This window comes from Scophthalmus maximus, chromosome 19 (assembly GCF_022379125.1).
Source record: "Scophthalmus maximus strain ysfricsl-2021 chromosome 19, ASM2237912v1, whole genome shotgun sequence".
NCBI classification, from domain to species: Eukaryota; Metazoa; Chordata; class Actinopteri; order Pleuronectiformes; family Scophthalmidae; genus Scophthalmus; species Scophthalmus maximus.
Window position 1 is genome coordinate 16313832 of NC_061533.1, and position 14844 is coordinate 16328675.

The following is a 14844-nucleotide window of genomic DNA, read 5'->3' on the forward strand; positions in this document are numbered from 1 at the left end:
GAGGCAGGAGGAGAAATGGTTATCAGACTCCAAAGTCCTCCACGAAATTCCTTTCTACATTAAAACAGTCTATTGAAAGTCCTATCTGGGTGAGAGACTTCCCCTCTCTGCTCTGTCTACAATTATGAGTTCCACGGATGATAATTTCTGTCAAATTTTTATATTACGGCTCTCCACTCTTATCATTTGCTTCAGTCTAGAGAAGCCTTAGAACACATATCTCTCACTCATCTACAGAAGGCATAACAATAAGTATGACACAATAGCTGCCAACATAATAGAAGTCACATGGAGCAAATGAGAAGAATCAAAGATGTTTCCCTCTGCTCTGGGCTGCATCGCCCCCCGCCGCCTTTCTTTTTTGTGTCTGTTGTGTTTCTCTGACCTTATCTCTTCATTATCTTTTCTCTCCTCTCCTCTCCTATTAAAGTCCTCTTGTCACTGTCTTTCAAACCGCCTGTCGTTGCAGCCTCAAGTTCTCATGTGCAAACTCATGGTGAGGGAATTTGACCCTGGTTCAATCTATAGGACTCAGCAGCCTTGTGTCCTTTTGTCATCTGATGATGAATGCAAAAGCAAACACTGCAAAGCTGAAATTGTACTATTACTCTCCTTTGATGCCATATTCTGCATCGTGCAGTGTGGCTCATTACATCATGACAATTTTTTATGAAAAGTCAAATAACACAGGCCTGACCTTGTGAGTGCAGGGCAATGAATATATTTTTGATTAAAAGGGTATAACATCTGCCAGAGATGTTTTTTTTTTTCTCTTTCCACTAAAGACCATCTTCATTTTCTGCAGTGCTCTGAAACCTAAATTTCATCTGCTGATCTGCGGCAGTCTCTGTGTTGCCCTGGTCAGAGGTGACTGTCCATTTTACCCACAGAAATTTTCTCCTTTCTCTTTTCTTTCCCTTGTGCCTGGACAGAGGGTTGCCTTTTTGGCAGGACTGTATGGGATTCACAGTCAATACTCTAAAAGGGCAATGTCTCAGTCAAAACACAAGACAGTTTACCTTTGCTGTCACATGACACAACCTCTCACCCGCTTACTCATTGGGGGGAAAAAATTAAATTAAAGGAATAAATGTCTTATGACATTCCCTGCATTATTTAGTAGAGATTCAAACCTTACAAGACAAGGTCAAAACCTAGAATATGGCTTGACTATTTATGGTCAGTGTGCGAAATTGCAGGACGTATTTGAAAAATGATTTGGAACCGCAACATGCCAATTATAATATTTACGAAGTCATTGCATTCTGCCAATGTGTCAAGCTGTGTCATCCTTTTACCTGTTTGCACATTGGTTCAGTCAGACATTACATGTACTTTGTACAAGGGAGCTGTCAGGATAATGTCCCGTTCAACTGAGCAGGGCATTTGTGTTCACACAAACAGTACAGCTCCTCCTGGGTAATATCTAGAAAAGTTCATGGTTGCAGCACGTGTGTGAATGCATCATTTGTCTCTCATAGCTCTTTTCCACCAACAGGGAATCATTTTTTGAACGAATTCCATTCGGGGTTATCTGAACTTTGGTCCCGTCTAGCGAGGCAAGGCGCGGCACGTCGATTACCTCATCAAAGAAACGAGAAGATGTAGACTGTTACATGCAAGACAAACATATCCATCAATGCTGAATATTTTTGGCGCCATGCTCTGAACCAAGTTTTCAAGTTCAAATCCAGTTTTTATTTGGTCAAGATGCCCCAAAAGGTTTGGAGCTTGAACCACAACGGAGCCCCTGCTCACCTATGCCTCTCCGTTGCAGGGCAGTACTGGCGACTATCTTATACAGAAGTTTGCCATGGTTTTGTCCAGAAAGTTGCAATTGCACTAAGTTTGCAACACAGCCTTTTGCAATCCATTCTTTCTTTTACTTGCTCACTTTCTCTCGCGTTCTGTCTCTGCCTCCGTCTACATCACCCACTGCAGATGTCTTACAACACCCCTACTGAATGTTATGTCACTGGGATGAATGCTAAATCAAGTGTGTCGCACACATAGCCCAGTACTGTCTGTTTGGTAATGGCTGAGTAGATTATTCAAGGTTATCTGACTCCCTAAATACTCTCTGAACAAGGCAAACAGCCGCCCCCCAGACAAAGTGTGCACGTCAAACAAATGGATGAACTATCCCTGGATAAAAGACAAGAGCTAGCAGTAGCCTGCTAAACAGTTATTACCAGTAACTGTAAAGCTATTAGTCACATCTAAAACAATTCTGTGGGAAAGGTTGAAAGAGAGGTACATGCTACCGCTCCTTAAGTACAAAGAGAAGTTCAGAGTACGATTAATGACGAGGAAACGGGCCGGCCCTAACTGACACATTCAAAACCACACCGACCATTCTGTTGATAAGTCTGAAGCCCTATTGATAATGTCTGCATTAATAATAAATAGGGTACCATTGGAGGAAAGATGGGGGCATAGTCGGTAATGACTGCAGTTTTCCGCTATATTATGTTCCCTTAGAGATTACAGTTAGGAAAGTAAATGGGCATACACTAATCCATGTATGGGAATCAAACGCACTACTCTTTAGTTTCAGTTCCTGCCGCATCCCTCTCACAACTTCTCTTTCTCTTGCTCTCCTCTCACTGCATTTGCTGCTCTCACATGTGTAGCCAACAAGCTGAGCGTGTCTCCACCAAAGCTACGGCTTGATTAAAGTCGCGGGCTGCAGGAAACTTTTCTATGTTTGAGGAAAAGGTCACCAATTGACAAATGCTTCGCTTGCAAAACCAGAGCTGTACACTATCAGAAAAGACTGTAGTTCCATTGTATTATAACCAAGGAGACAGAAACACTCCAAGTCTTATATTAAGCACATCATTTAAAGGTAGGCAGTTGTATCTGTTATGTGACTTTGGGACCACGAGACGACATTTTTGGAAAGTGGGGACATTTTGATTAGTCTTTGCTTCATCAACAGGCTGTTTTAAGACTTCTTTTTTTTCATCTGGGGTGTTTCATCGGCATCGTCATACTTTTCACACGTGATACACGTCTACACTGCAGAGCGTTTTAGTTTTTCTCAGCTCAATTATTTTGGTCTTACAGCTGCAGCTTGACTGCAACTTGTTCATTTTCACTTCTCTCAACTGAGAGAAACTCAGATTCAAAAGAGCCGACTGTTGATTTAGGGCAGCGCCTGTGTGTGTGTGTGTGTGTGTGTGTGTGTGTGTGTGTGTGTGTGTGTGTGTGTGTGTGCGTGCAGTACAGTGTTCTGTAAGCAAAAGCGGACTGGTACAGTACAGCTCATAAACTGGGTCAGGTTACCTGTACAGTGATCGATCGTCTCTCAGCTTCCAACTTTGAAAACCATTGGCCAAAGAACTCAATCAAAGGAGCACCAAGTGAGTCTGGAGACCAGGGGATATAAATCAAAAATAGAATTTTTTTCATTGATCCTACAGACAATCAATAGCGTACAAGTATACAACTCAATGCCCTTTTGGATCGACTTCATTGGGCTTGTGCTGCGTCAACTGACATGGAAATGGATAGGGAGTTTCTTCTGCTTGCATCTGTGCATGGACACACGCACATGCCCAAAACAGCAGATCCAAATAAAGACTATTGTCACCGTGTGGACACAGCAGTCCCAAATGAATAGATGTTGGATCCATTAGAAGGATGGTGAGAACACAAGGTAGAGAGGAGAGGAGAAGAGAGGATGAAAATAGGAACACAGTAACACAGGAAAGTCTGTTTTTCTGTTTGTGCAGGATTATGGGAAGAAAAAAATATAATAACTGCAGCAGAAGTACAACCAGGTGTAAGGAATAAGAGGCGCTCCATTTAATGCTTGTTCTCTGTCCAACAACAATCCCTTGATCTCCAGAGTATGTCAGCAATTGCCTCCACGGAGAGTAAAAGGAGAATGAAATCTTCCAGTGCAGTATGCCACCTAAGCCCAAGCCAAAATTATATTTTTGAAATCCTTTGAAATATTTATTTTGTGTTTGATTGAACTCTGGACTCCACCTGGAACAATCTGAACAGTCTCCAAAAGGTGAAATCATTGCCAAACTGGCATCCGATGTGCTCAAGGTAGAACTCCAAAAGGTATTTTGAAGGCATTTTTACACTGCAAAGCAAGGAACTATTGGCCTTTTGAAGTCTAAAATAAATGATTAAATAGGGCAGTATACATTTTTCTAAATCCGTTTTGACTTGGGTGTGGAATGGCCCCGACCCTTCCTTCATCAGAATGTGTTGCAGGGAGCGAAGCTCGTGTTTGCGATGGCCAGCGGAGTCTGCTGATCCATAACTGTGCGACCAAACCACTGACCTCCAACCTGCTGCAGTAGCTTTACTGCCCACATCGATTCCGTGACCATCCCTCGCTCCCCTCCCTCTCGCTCACTCGTCTCATTATCTCTCGCTATTTCTCTTGCTCCTGTTCAGTCCTCCTCTCCCAAGTCATCCCTTGTGTTAAAATGAAATAGGCTTTAGCTGTGTATCCCCTGTTTGGAGTCACAGTCAGAAAGGCATGCCCAGGGGAGAAGGGCCTGTCGTTGAATGATCTCCTCCTGCTTTTATCTGCTAACACATCTCAGAGAGGGGAGAGCGGAGCCAAAGAAAGTTTCCTCAGGTGTTGTACTTGAGTGTGCTTTGACTTACGTGTTTAAAAAAGTTACAGGAGCCTTCTAGACTCATTCAATTGTGTTCATCACCAAGGTTGCACGAAGCAAACCCCCGCCCCATCTGTGGACTTTGTCTCCATTAGCATGACAAATTAGTTTCAAATTCAATTTGTCTTTATAACATACTGAAGCTGCAGAGGGAATGAAGACAACAATACGCTGGTTGCTGCAATATCTCATGAATTATCTGATCAAATAAATCAACTTATCAGTGTTTCCGCGGTCTTCCAAGACAGAAAAATGTCCTGTGATTGACACTGAGACAGACAGAGGACACAAAGACACTGGACTATCTCGAGTGGTCGTGGTGATGGTGGAGACTATAGACACCTCAAGGCAGGATAAAATCGTCTGTCAGAAGCCCCCTCAGCCCAGCACTGACCAGTGACATCTCACTTTAATTAACTTGTAGTGACATTCGCTTGCATGCCGGCAATTATTCACTGCGGGAGAATGCAGCACTCAAACAGTGGGTTATTAGAGTCACGTTGGAGTTCACAGTGGCTCTGTGTAATTGTGTGTTTGTGGGTGCATGTGTGGCTGCTTAATGGTTTTCGGTCTGTTGGTGCGCAGGCCAGCATGCGTCCATACTGTACGAGTGCATGCGCTCATCGAGCTGTTGACCTCACTGGGGCATTACAAAGCCACAGATAATAAGCTTTAATGTTCTATTTCATCAGGAGGAGCACAGCAGACACCTGAGGGCCCAAAGGTCAAAGAAAGAAACTCAGCCTGAAAACAGATTACACAGTGCAGGCAAGCAGGTAATTATCAAGACAACCATAAATCGGAGGAGAGGCAATAGTTTCCCTACTTTAGCAGCACAGTGGTTGGATTTAGTGTTGGTGGAGAGGAATTGGGATTTCACCATTACACTCGGCCTCAGAGGCTGCTTACTCCATGGAAACAGGACAAATGTGAAGCACCACAGAAATACTATAGTCACAAGGAGCTGTTGTGAATCGTTAGCTGGTCTCATTTTTTTTGCAAATTGTGCTAATACTTCAAACAGAAACAATTGATATTGGGTAGTTTCAGTGCTTTCAGTGACTATTATTCATACAGTGCAACACTTTATTAATTTCACAACGCAATATGGGCTGATCAATCGTCATTTGCTGTTGTGTCACAAGCCACAAAGTATTTCAAGACCCGTGACTGACTGTCACTGAATTGTATCGGCTGCCTAATCATCTGTTACACATGGCAAATGGAAAAATGGCCAAAAGTTTACCCTTCTGATGAGTCTCACATCATGAGTCTTATTTTTAGCAGAGAGCTTTCTGGGTCTAGCACTTGGTCGAACACCATTAGGCTCATAAATTAGCTTTTGAATGCTCAGAATTATTCAAATGTCTCACATTTGAACGCTATTAGACTAATGAACGCAGAGCATATCTCCTTCAACTGGTTGGATATGCACCCTATAGAGGGCCAGACACAGCACATGTAGTTCTCGGAGGTAAAAAAGACCTTGACAGTTGATGTGGCTGAGAGTGGAACCGCTGTGTTTCACCTGCTCTCAGCAGCACTAACACAAGGAAACATGTCACGGCTGGGTAGGTGTGAATTGAATCTGGCCGCTTGAATCCAATAGAGGCCCCATGCAGCCAAAGTGATCCACTAATGTTTTGTTCAGCTTAATTGAGCGTTGTCCCTTCAACTTAGCCTCACATCTTCATCCTGTGTCTAATAGCCGCGGCTTCCCTGAAACTCTAATTACTTTGTTGGCAAAGTTACAGCGGAGAAATAAAAACTTTAGGACGCTGTGGGAGCACGGAAATTGCCATCGAAAACGGGAAATCTTTGTAATGCACAGATTCAATTTTCTTTTCCTCATTTTCCATGAATATAAAAAGATGATAATGACTCTTCAGATGTGTTTGGCAGTCGCTAGAGACTCACACACCAAAATCTGCCGATCAAACCAACACAACTGACACGAATGCACATTAAATGAATGTCAGCTCTGTCACTCCTCACACACATACAGCAGAGGAGAGTCTCTCTCTGCCTTTTACATCCTAAAACACTCTCATCCCACACTTTCTCTTAACGTCACCTGCAGAGCGAGTCCTGGCGGCAGACCCTCCGTAGCTCCAGACAGTTGGGTTTCTCCTTTTCTTTGTAGGAGCAATCGGGCACGATGGTCTGCCTGCGTCGCTCGGCGCAGCCCTCAGTCTGGCAGGGGCAGAAGAGCAGACGGTGGCTGAACTCAGTGGGCACGCGGTCCAGGAACATTCTCAGGGCTTTGTGGCAGCGCTTCTTGCTGCACGTTTCCCCCTTGTTGGGGTCCTCCTTGCTGCAGGTAGCGATGTAGGTGGAGCGTTGCTTCTTGCAGCTGTTGTTGAGGTTGCAGGCTTTGGCCGCATCAAGACAGTGGTTGCAGTTTCTCTCGGCATCGGGACAGTGGAAACCTTTTGATGCTACTGTGAGCATCCCTGGCGTTGGACACAAAGAAGATAACTCAGTGACTTTAGTTGACTTATGATTAATATCATATAGGATTCCACTGTTAGTATTAAGCAAACACAACCTGGATCAAAAACAGTCACAACAGAGGGAGGAAAATCTTATAATTGATACTCTGACTCAACATCACCAGTCTTATACAGTTTAGAGTAGGCTCAGCTGCAGTATGCTCAACAAATAAAACAATAATCCCTGAATCCCCGCCTGTCAGAGGGTTCATTGTGAAAAGTAAGATTTGAACAATAAAGGTGTCTCTTCAATATCATCTGTGCTTCTCTGTTTCCCCAATCAACTGTAAGCCACTGTAGAGGTGCCTGCAGCTAGTTCAAATCCACTCTAACTGAATTATTGATTCAGCTCGTTTCAGAGCTTGAGTGAAATATGAATGAATTAAGCTATGATTCCAAATTGGATGTTAATAAAATATTCATTTTCAGGTAACATCATGATGTGATGTTCCATAATATTAGCACATTGTGAAGTTGTCCGGCTAATGTGTTAAATTTTTATGTTGATTTAATACCAATTACATTCATTCTGAGGTTTTTGTTATTTGACTTATAAAGAGGTAAACAAGCAATTGTATTGGTTTAAGAGAAATAATGAAAACAGGAGTCCTTGGAAAAGTAGTGATGAGAGAGCGTGTTGTTGTGACTACTGGTCTGTAGGAAACAACACTAAATATTGTATTCTCTGCCCAAAATATGTTAAGCTCAAGGATTTTGCAAAGTCTACACTGTATTTCAAGTACAACATTAAGTTCCTGCATTTTTCTCCTTTTTTCCATTGTAATCACAAACTGAAACATTGCAATTACCTTTTAAAGCTGCACATCACACAAAAACGGATGTGTTTTGGTACTCTGAGATACTGTATATAGTGGCAGGAAAAAAACAAACACACACCATGTCCTGAGATACATCAGTAATAAAGCAGGATCATGTTCACTTGTGGTACCTCTCTCTTATATTCGGGCTATATTAGCGAAGTTAACCTCCCTACCCTGTAGATAATGATATTTCAGAGGTTGTAGCGGCATGGTGACACGCAGAGAGATTCATCTCTTATTCAACAGAACCAATCTCACTCTGTGTCTATCAGACAGCCTGGGACAAGAAGAGGACCACGCATATATTTCAGGGGAGAGGGTCTGCAAGAGATGCTTTACTGTTTCCAAATGGTGCATTGCCCCTTATCAATCCTAGAAATGGGGATAGATAGAACACGTCACATTGCAGCAAGACAGAAAAAAAGCAAACTCCCAAAATTAATGATTTTGTGGCCTCAGATCACGTCAGATAAAGACAAAACTGCTGCTGCCACTGAACAATAGCAGAAGAAGAATATCAGGGGTTCATCACAGAGGGAAGAAAGCACACTTAATCTACAAGTCTTCCATTTAGATGTATCAAGGTTAAATGTTGTAGGCGCTCTGATAAACAAGCAGGGTGTAAAGAAACACGTCCCACAAATGCAGGCGCACAGGGAGAAACATTTCCCCCTTTTTATTCAAATGGTAAGAGCAATTTATGACTTTTATGACTCTAATCAAAACAAGACATAATTGCATTATCAATTGGAACTTGTCTATCCTTGCACTCTCTGAGGAAAAACACTCCATAACGGATGCCCGGGTGCATTGCCTACTCCGTCTTGTTAACTGAAAAGGCACAGCATTGGGCTCAGATCATTTCCTTCACCAAGTTTGTCTGTTTGTTGGTAAGCATGATTACATAAACTACTCACTACTAGTCTTTTTTCACGTTCTTTAACATACCGATATTGGGTATTAGCCTTGTCGGAGGTATGCACTCTCTGAGCTCCCTTCTAGTCATTTATGTGACAGTAACAAGCATCAGACCGTATAGGCAGGCTGCGAGACAATTAGCCAACCATGTCAATATAGGAGCAGCTTGGTTTATCTGTAATTAAAATGAGACTCGGGAAGAGAGCTCACTGTGGGCCTGGGCCTGAAGCTGAAGCAGGGCCAAAGTTTTACGTAAGTGGGCCAAGCTTGGCCGAAGCAGGCCTGAAGCGGGGCGGTACAGTCCAGCTGGAGGACAGGTTAGCAGGGCGGTTGTCCAGTAGTTCAGGCTACATTACATTGATGGATTGCAGTTCCTAAATCTCCCCTGGCCATCTGCAGGCTCTAATGTGGGCCACTGGGGGGTCCAGGATGAAAAGAAAATAGGAGAAGGATGAGCTACTAAGATTTATCCGACCAAGCGGGGCTGAAGCCGTTTTTTTTTCTTTCGTAGGATGCAGCAATGGATGGGTTTTTACTACATCTGATTGGGGAGCTGAGATTGAATTTGGTGCCCAACCCAAAAAGATGTCCTGGGGCGAGCATGAGACACAAAGCCCACTTGATGGCTCTGACGTGCTCACACACAAGCAGGATGATAAGAAGAGCAGGAGGAGAAGAGAGAGGAAGCACAGAGGTGGAGATGGGTGGAGAAATGTGCTGAATTATAATTGATTTTTCGAAGTGCATTACAATGGAGGTTTTCAGCAAACATATTAGGGTATGATGTGAGGGGAAAGAGGTTGATAAGCTAATGATGTAAGACGTATAAAATGGATAAAGCTTTAAGTGGGGCGAGGCGCGAGAGAGGACGCAGACTAAGAGACTGGACGGACACTTACAGAGACATGCCGGAGAGATTTCAATTATTCCAGACTAATTCAGGAGTAATGTGCGGCTGTTGCTCGGAATAATTAATCCAGCCCATCAGCAGCGCAATCAACAGCTCTCAGCATCACAATCGTCTACACATATCTATTAACTTACCTTGCTGGCTGTTGTATTCTACATTAAGGGGCGAGAGAGGTATTGACTGAACTGAATGAACAGAAAGATGGACGAGTGGGCGCATTGATTGATTAACGAATGCTATAAACACAGAATAATCAGTGTCATTAAGTGCAGGAAAAATCATGAACAATGTTGTTTTTTCTCTCTGGTACCTGTTGGCTGCAAAACGAATTAACACGGATGCGTGCAGACATGTATTAAATGTGCCTGTGGCACAATGTGACATTAAAGTAATTTGGGGTAACACAACAGATGAATTCACAAAAGAGTATGAAATTGTCTCATGCAGTTCACTCACAGCTGCCGCGCGTGTACAGAAAGAGTGGTCTCATAACATTAAGTTGATGTTCACAACAGTTGAAGCACTTCCGTTGCTTTTGGTGAGCCTGCCGTTTGACTGTAAATAGGCTTTTAATAGGGCTCTCTACTTTATGGGCGTCATAAATTAGAACCCACTGATAGCAATGTAGTGGAAATAACCATCTATTCCTTCCGCACCCATAGCACGCACAGGCAGAGACAGAAAGACGAAAGGAAATAAAGGGAGAGAAGTGAGAAGGGAGCAGAGGGGTGAAAAGTGAGATAGGAGACACCTAGAAGGAGGGAAACTGAGAGTTACCTATGACCCGTGTTCTTGGGAGACAAAACAGAGTAATATTAGAGAGGAATAGTAAAAAGAAGAGAAAAAGAGAGGTGGGGGATGTGGACAAAGCACCTTGAATGAGGGGAAGGGAACGTTCATACACTGTATGTGGATATTTATGCTTCTTTTTCCCAAAGAGTAAGGAATCCTACTTCCCCTGTAATTGCTCTCCGTCAGCCTTATTTGAATTCTGCATTTCATATATCATCCCGTACTCGAGGGACTCTGCACTGCAGAGGGGAGTTCAGGCCAGGTTACGAAGAGGTTCTTGGCTACGGGTATCTTCTCAGTAATTAGGAAAGGTGCCAAAGTTTGGAATTAATACGGCCCTGGGTGAGTGTGCGAGAGCTTGTTAGGGAAGTCTTTAGTCTTGACCCTGAGGAGCATGTCAAGCATTTCCGTGTCAAAGGGCTCATCAGTCATTAGCTTTGTACGCTGTGTCACAGCAAGGCTTCCAGAGGGGAAGAAGAGTGTGCACTGGATTTACAACATCATCTCGCTATAAGCCTTACGGCGCAAGATAGATGTGTGGACGTCAGAGGGGAGGAAGACCTGCAGAGTTCTTAGGGACCAACTGAATTATACCTCTGAGATTGGAATCGTCGCTGCAAAATGAACAAGCATATGGTACGGAAATGACGAGCGAAGACCAAATATTTTGTATGTGAGGTGGGAAAGCAGTGTGCAAAGGACTTTCAAAACGTTGTTAACACGCTTCTCAACACTCAAGCTGTTTGTGAGCATCTGCCTCCAAGTTGAGCTTCCTCTGGTAAAATTCAAAGCTTGAGCTTCTTCTTGCGTGCTGTTTAGCCCGTCAGCCATCGCAGGCAATAATGCTTGAGATATTGATGTAATCAAATTCGATTTGCTTGTCAGGTGAACCTACAAAATATTGAATCAAGAACCTGCATCCCTGTTCATAAGCAGCAAGCGAGTAGGGAATAGCTAAATGTGCTAATGAACTAAAAAATAAGAATGTATTGGTTTCAAACTTGTTGGAAAAATGCTGACTATAACTAAGGCTCTCATTACTGACCCACAGAAAGACAATCTATGACTGATGAAAATTCACACAGAATAATGAGGCATATAAACAAATACACAGGCACCATCACAGGCATACACAAAATGATTGTGCAGATACAGTCCAACTGTCCCTACTGTACACAAGGCATAAAAAAACACTATGGTGTTTTCCTAAGTAATAGTAATTATTATGGGGACCAGTTGAAAATGTCAGACATTTCAACAGCATGCTGAGCACGGCTGTTGCAGCGGTCCTTTTTCCCCAGCAGAGGAGAGAGCTTTCTAGATTTAATTGGATGGTGAGCACGATGAGCAGAGAGGTGAGAGGCTTAGTGCGGAGAGTTAGAAGGTCTAACTAAGGAATGTTAAACTGAATTCCTTGAGGGACCCCGTAAAGCAGGATTCTACGCTGCCCTCTGCACCTAATAAGTTAATTAGCTCAGCGCTGGGTCAGGAGAACAGAATACATTTCACAAGGAGCATATTAACAATTACAGTCAATGATAACTTTGCATAATACGTAATATGGCAGCCATCTGGGCTCTGATAAGAGCTCTGGTGCATTGTGGAGGAAGGTTTCTCTCCAAATGATGCCAAATCGATTTGAGAAAATAATGGCAATGCATTGCAACTGTGGTTCAACAAACACAACCAGAACCCTCTTCTTTGGTTCTGCATGCAAGCAAAATTGGCAAAATTTAGTTCAGAGCCTCTCAAATGTGAAGATTTGAATTCTAATTTTCTAGAGTAGTAAACTAAATATCTGTTAGTATTGGATTGTTGGCTTCGATGTCAACTCTTTAATACAAATAGTTACAACCACACTTTGCTGCGACCAAAGCTTTCTGCATGCATCAAACAAAGTTGTACCACATCGAGCACCAAAGGTGATTCGTTTTCTGAACTAACTAAACTTGGTGGAGCAAAGAGACGCCTGTCATGGGAAGGTGTGGGACTGTAAACAAGACAAATGTGCCTTCCTGTAGCACACCCAACCCCCCCATCCTCATCTTTTTGTTTGATTTTGTTAGATTCCCACTAGTGTTCAGTTCAAATTGATTACAACAGGAGAGCTATGCATTAATGTTGCCTATTGTGCTCCGGGTTTTTTTTTCAGCAACTAAAGGGGTTTTGGGTAGGGAACTGATTGTGAGCAGATTTCCTCTGGGAATGACTCACTCAGCACAATTTAAAATCATTTGGTGATTCAAATTCTTGCAGTGACGGATGTTACATCTTTTCACAAGCCTTAATGTACCTCTTGGCTTTAACAATATCAATGTACGTCTACCACAGTTACAAGTGAAGTGGTATTAGTTATCAGACAGTTATCTTACAGGAGTTCATCCTAAATATTTTTTAGAAACATGTCGGAGCAGGCTAAAATACATTATTGTATCTTATGACAAGATAACTGCTGTAAAACCCAGTAACATATGATTAGTTGATTCAGTGCACTGGACTGGACCTGTTAAAAATTGGGGGAAAAAACCCGGATAACTTAATAAATAGTGGTGCATAATAACTTAAGTAAGGTTAGAAAAAAACACATTGTGATGCTCATGTTAAAGACAATACTGTAATTGTGAGTTTTGTTTTGCTGATCAGACTTTTGAGGTGCACTTTACATTCATCTTTTAATTTGCTGCGGTATTTGTTGCTTCTGTCAATGAGGTGGTTTTAATTATGATAGTGCTACAGCTCAGGTGCTGATAAAAACTGCCAAAGATTTTGAACATATCTCTATCACATTGAGCCACTTCCTCGGTCACTACGCTGGTTGAAAGGCATATTTTCTGGAATTATTGAATCTTTTAATTTCAACTGTACTTGAGATTCCATGCAGTGCTGTTATTTTGGGCACAGGTGGGGGGGTTTCATGGTCATTGTAAAGATCATACGTATCTCTTTTTAAAATGTTGACAATTAAGTGACTTGATTTATAATTTTTCTTTCTCCTTTCAGACATGCACTGCATTTTCCACTGCATCCATCACATAACTGCACCCTCTGTCCTGACACTGACAGTGTGACATGGCGATAAAATGTCACAGGTTACCGGATAAACAACACCCAACAATAATCTGACTGCATATGTGCATGTGTAGACAAGATTTGTATTGTATGTACAGTATATATAAGAAAGGCTGTGAATTAAATCTGTAATCAGATCAGATCAATGGTCAAACAAAGACAAAGTAGTGCATTTGTGTGAATATCAGGTACAGGTACAAAGTAAAAAACTTAGCCTGGGTGTTCGACTGGGTGCTCCAAGTTCTCACACTGTATGACACTGAATTTTGACCTTGATTTTACACCTGTGTCTGATTTTCTGCGCCCCCCCCTCTTTAATGTGCAATTCTATCTAATTTATTAATTTAATTTCATGGCCTGAGTGTTAGTTGTCTTCTTTTTAAAAACAGTTTTGCACTTTTTACTGTCTTGCACTAAATAGAAGGGCTCTCCAAATGTTGTTGTATGTTTCTGTATACAATGACAATAAAGGCTTTCTATTTCTATTGGACAATGACAATCGCATCACCAAGCAGAGTCCAATCAGAGGCCAAGTGGTTGTGTTACCTTCATGCTGCAGATCCTGAAAGGTACAAAAGAATTTCAAAATGGACGAAGGCATGGGCTCTTCCGTGACCCATGTGGGTTTGCACAGGAAGCAAATTACGTGTTAACCACTATTTTCTAATCTAATTAAAGCCACCTTAGAGCCCAACCGATATGGATTTTGGGGGGCCGATGCCGATATCGATATTAGGGAGTACAAAATTTCCGGTACAGATACATCGACCGATAAATATATTTTAATCTGTCAATGATTCTAAGATGTCGTAATCAAAACTTCATGACAAAGAAATATAAATGAGGCTTGATATTTTAGTCTAACCATAAACTTGATCATTAATAACCATAAATAAAAAGAAAACACAAATACAAACAAATATATATAATAATAATAGAATATTGAATTAATCCATTTTTTTGTACATAAAATGTAAAGTTAAATGCAAATTTTTTCTGCATTGTTTATTTTGTACAGTAAAATATATCATATTGGTAAAACATAAACGCTGATACGGATCTGTCTGTAAAAGGCTCATTATCTGATATCTGACCAGGAGAGCCCAAGAGTTGATCCATCTCCAAATTCTGCAACCCCTTTTTTTTATCTTATACAACTGCTTCTCAAAGCAAAATAACAGTAAGAACATGCTGCT

At 42.0% G+C, this 14844-nt stretch overlaps 1 protein-coding gene across 2 annotated transcripts in view; it reads right to left on the reverse strand.

Moving 5' to 3' along the window:
• LOC118314442 (GDNF family receptor alpha-2) overlaps positions 1 to 14844 on the reverse strand; it is a 46448-nt gene that overhangs the window by 16000 nt on the left and 15604 nt on the right. For both annotated transcript variants that reach the window (XM_035640903.2, XM_035640901.2), the window contains exon 5: positions 6721 to 7099. In XM_035640903.2, coding sequence (XP_035496796.2) covers positions 6721 to 7099 — 379 coding nt within the window. The remainder of the gene's footprint in view (positions 1 to 6720; positions 7100 to 14844) is intronic.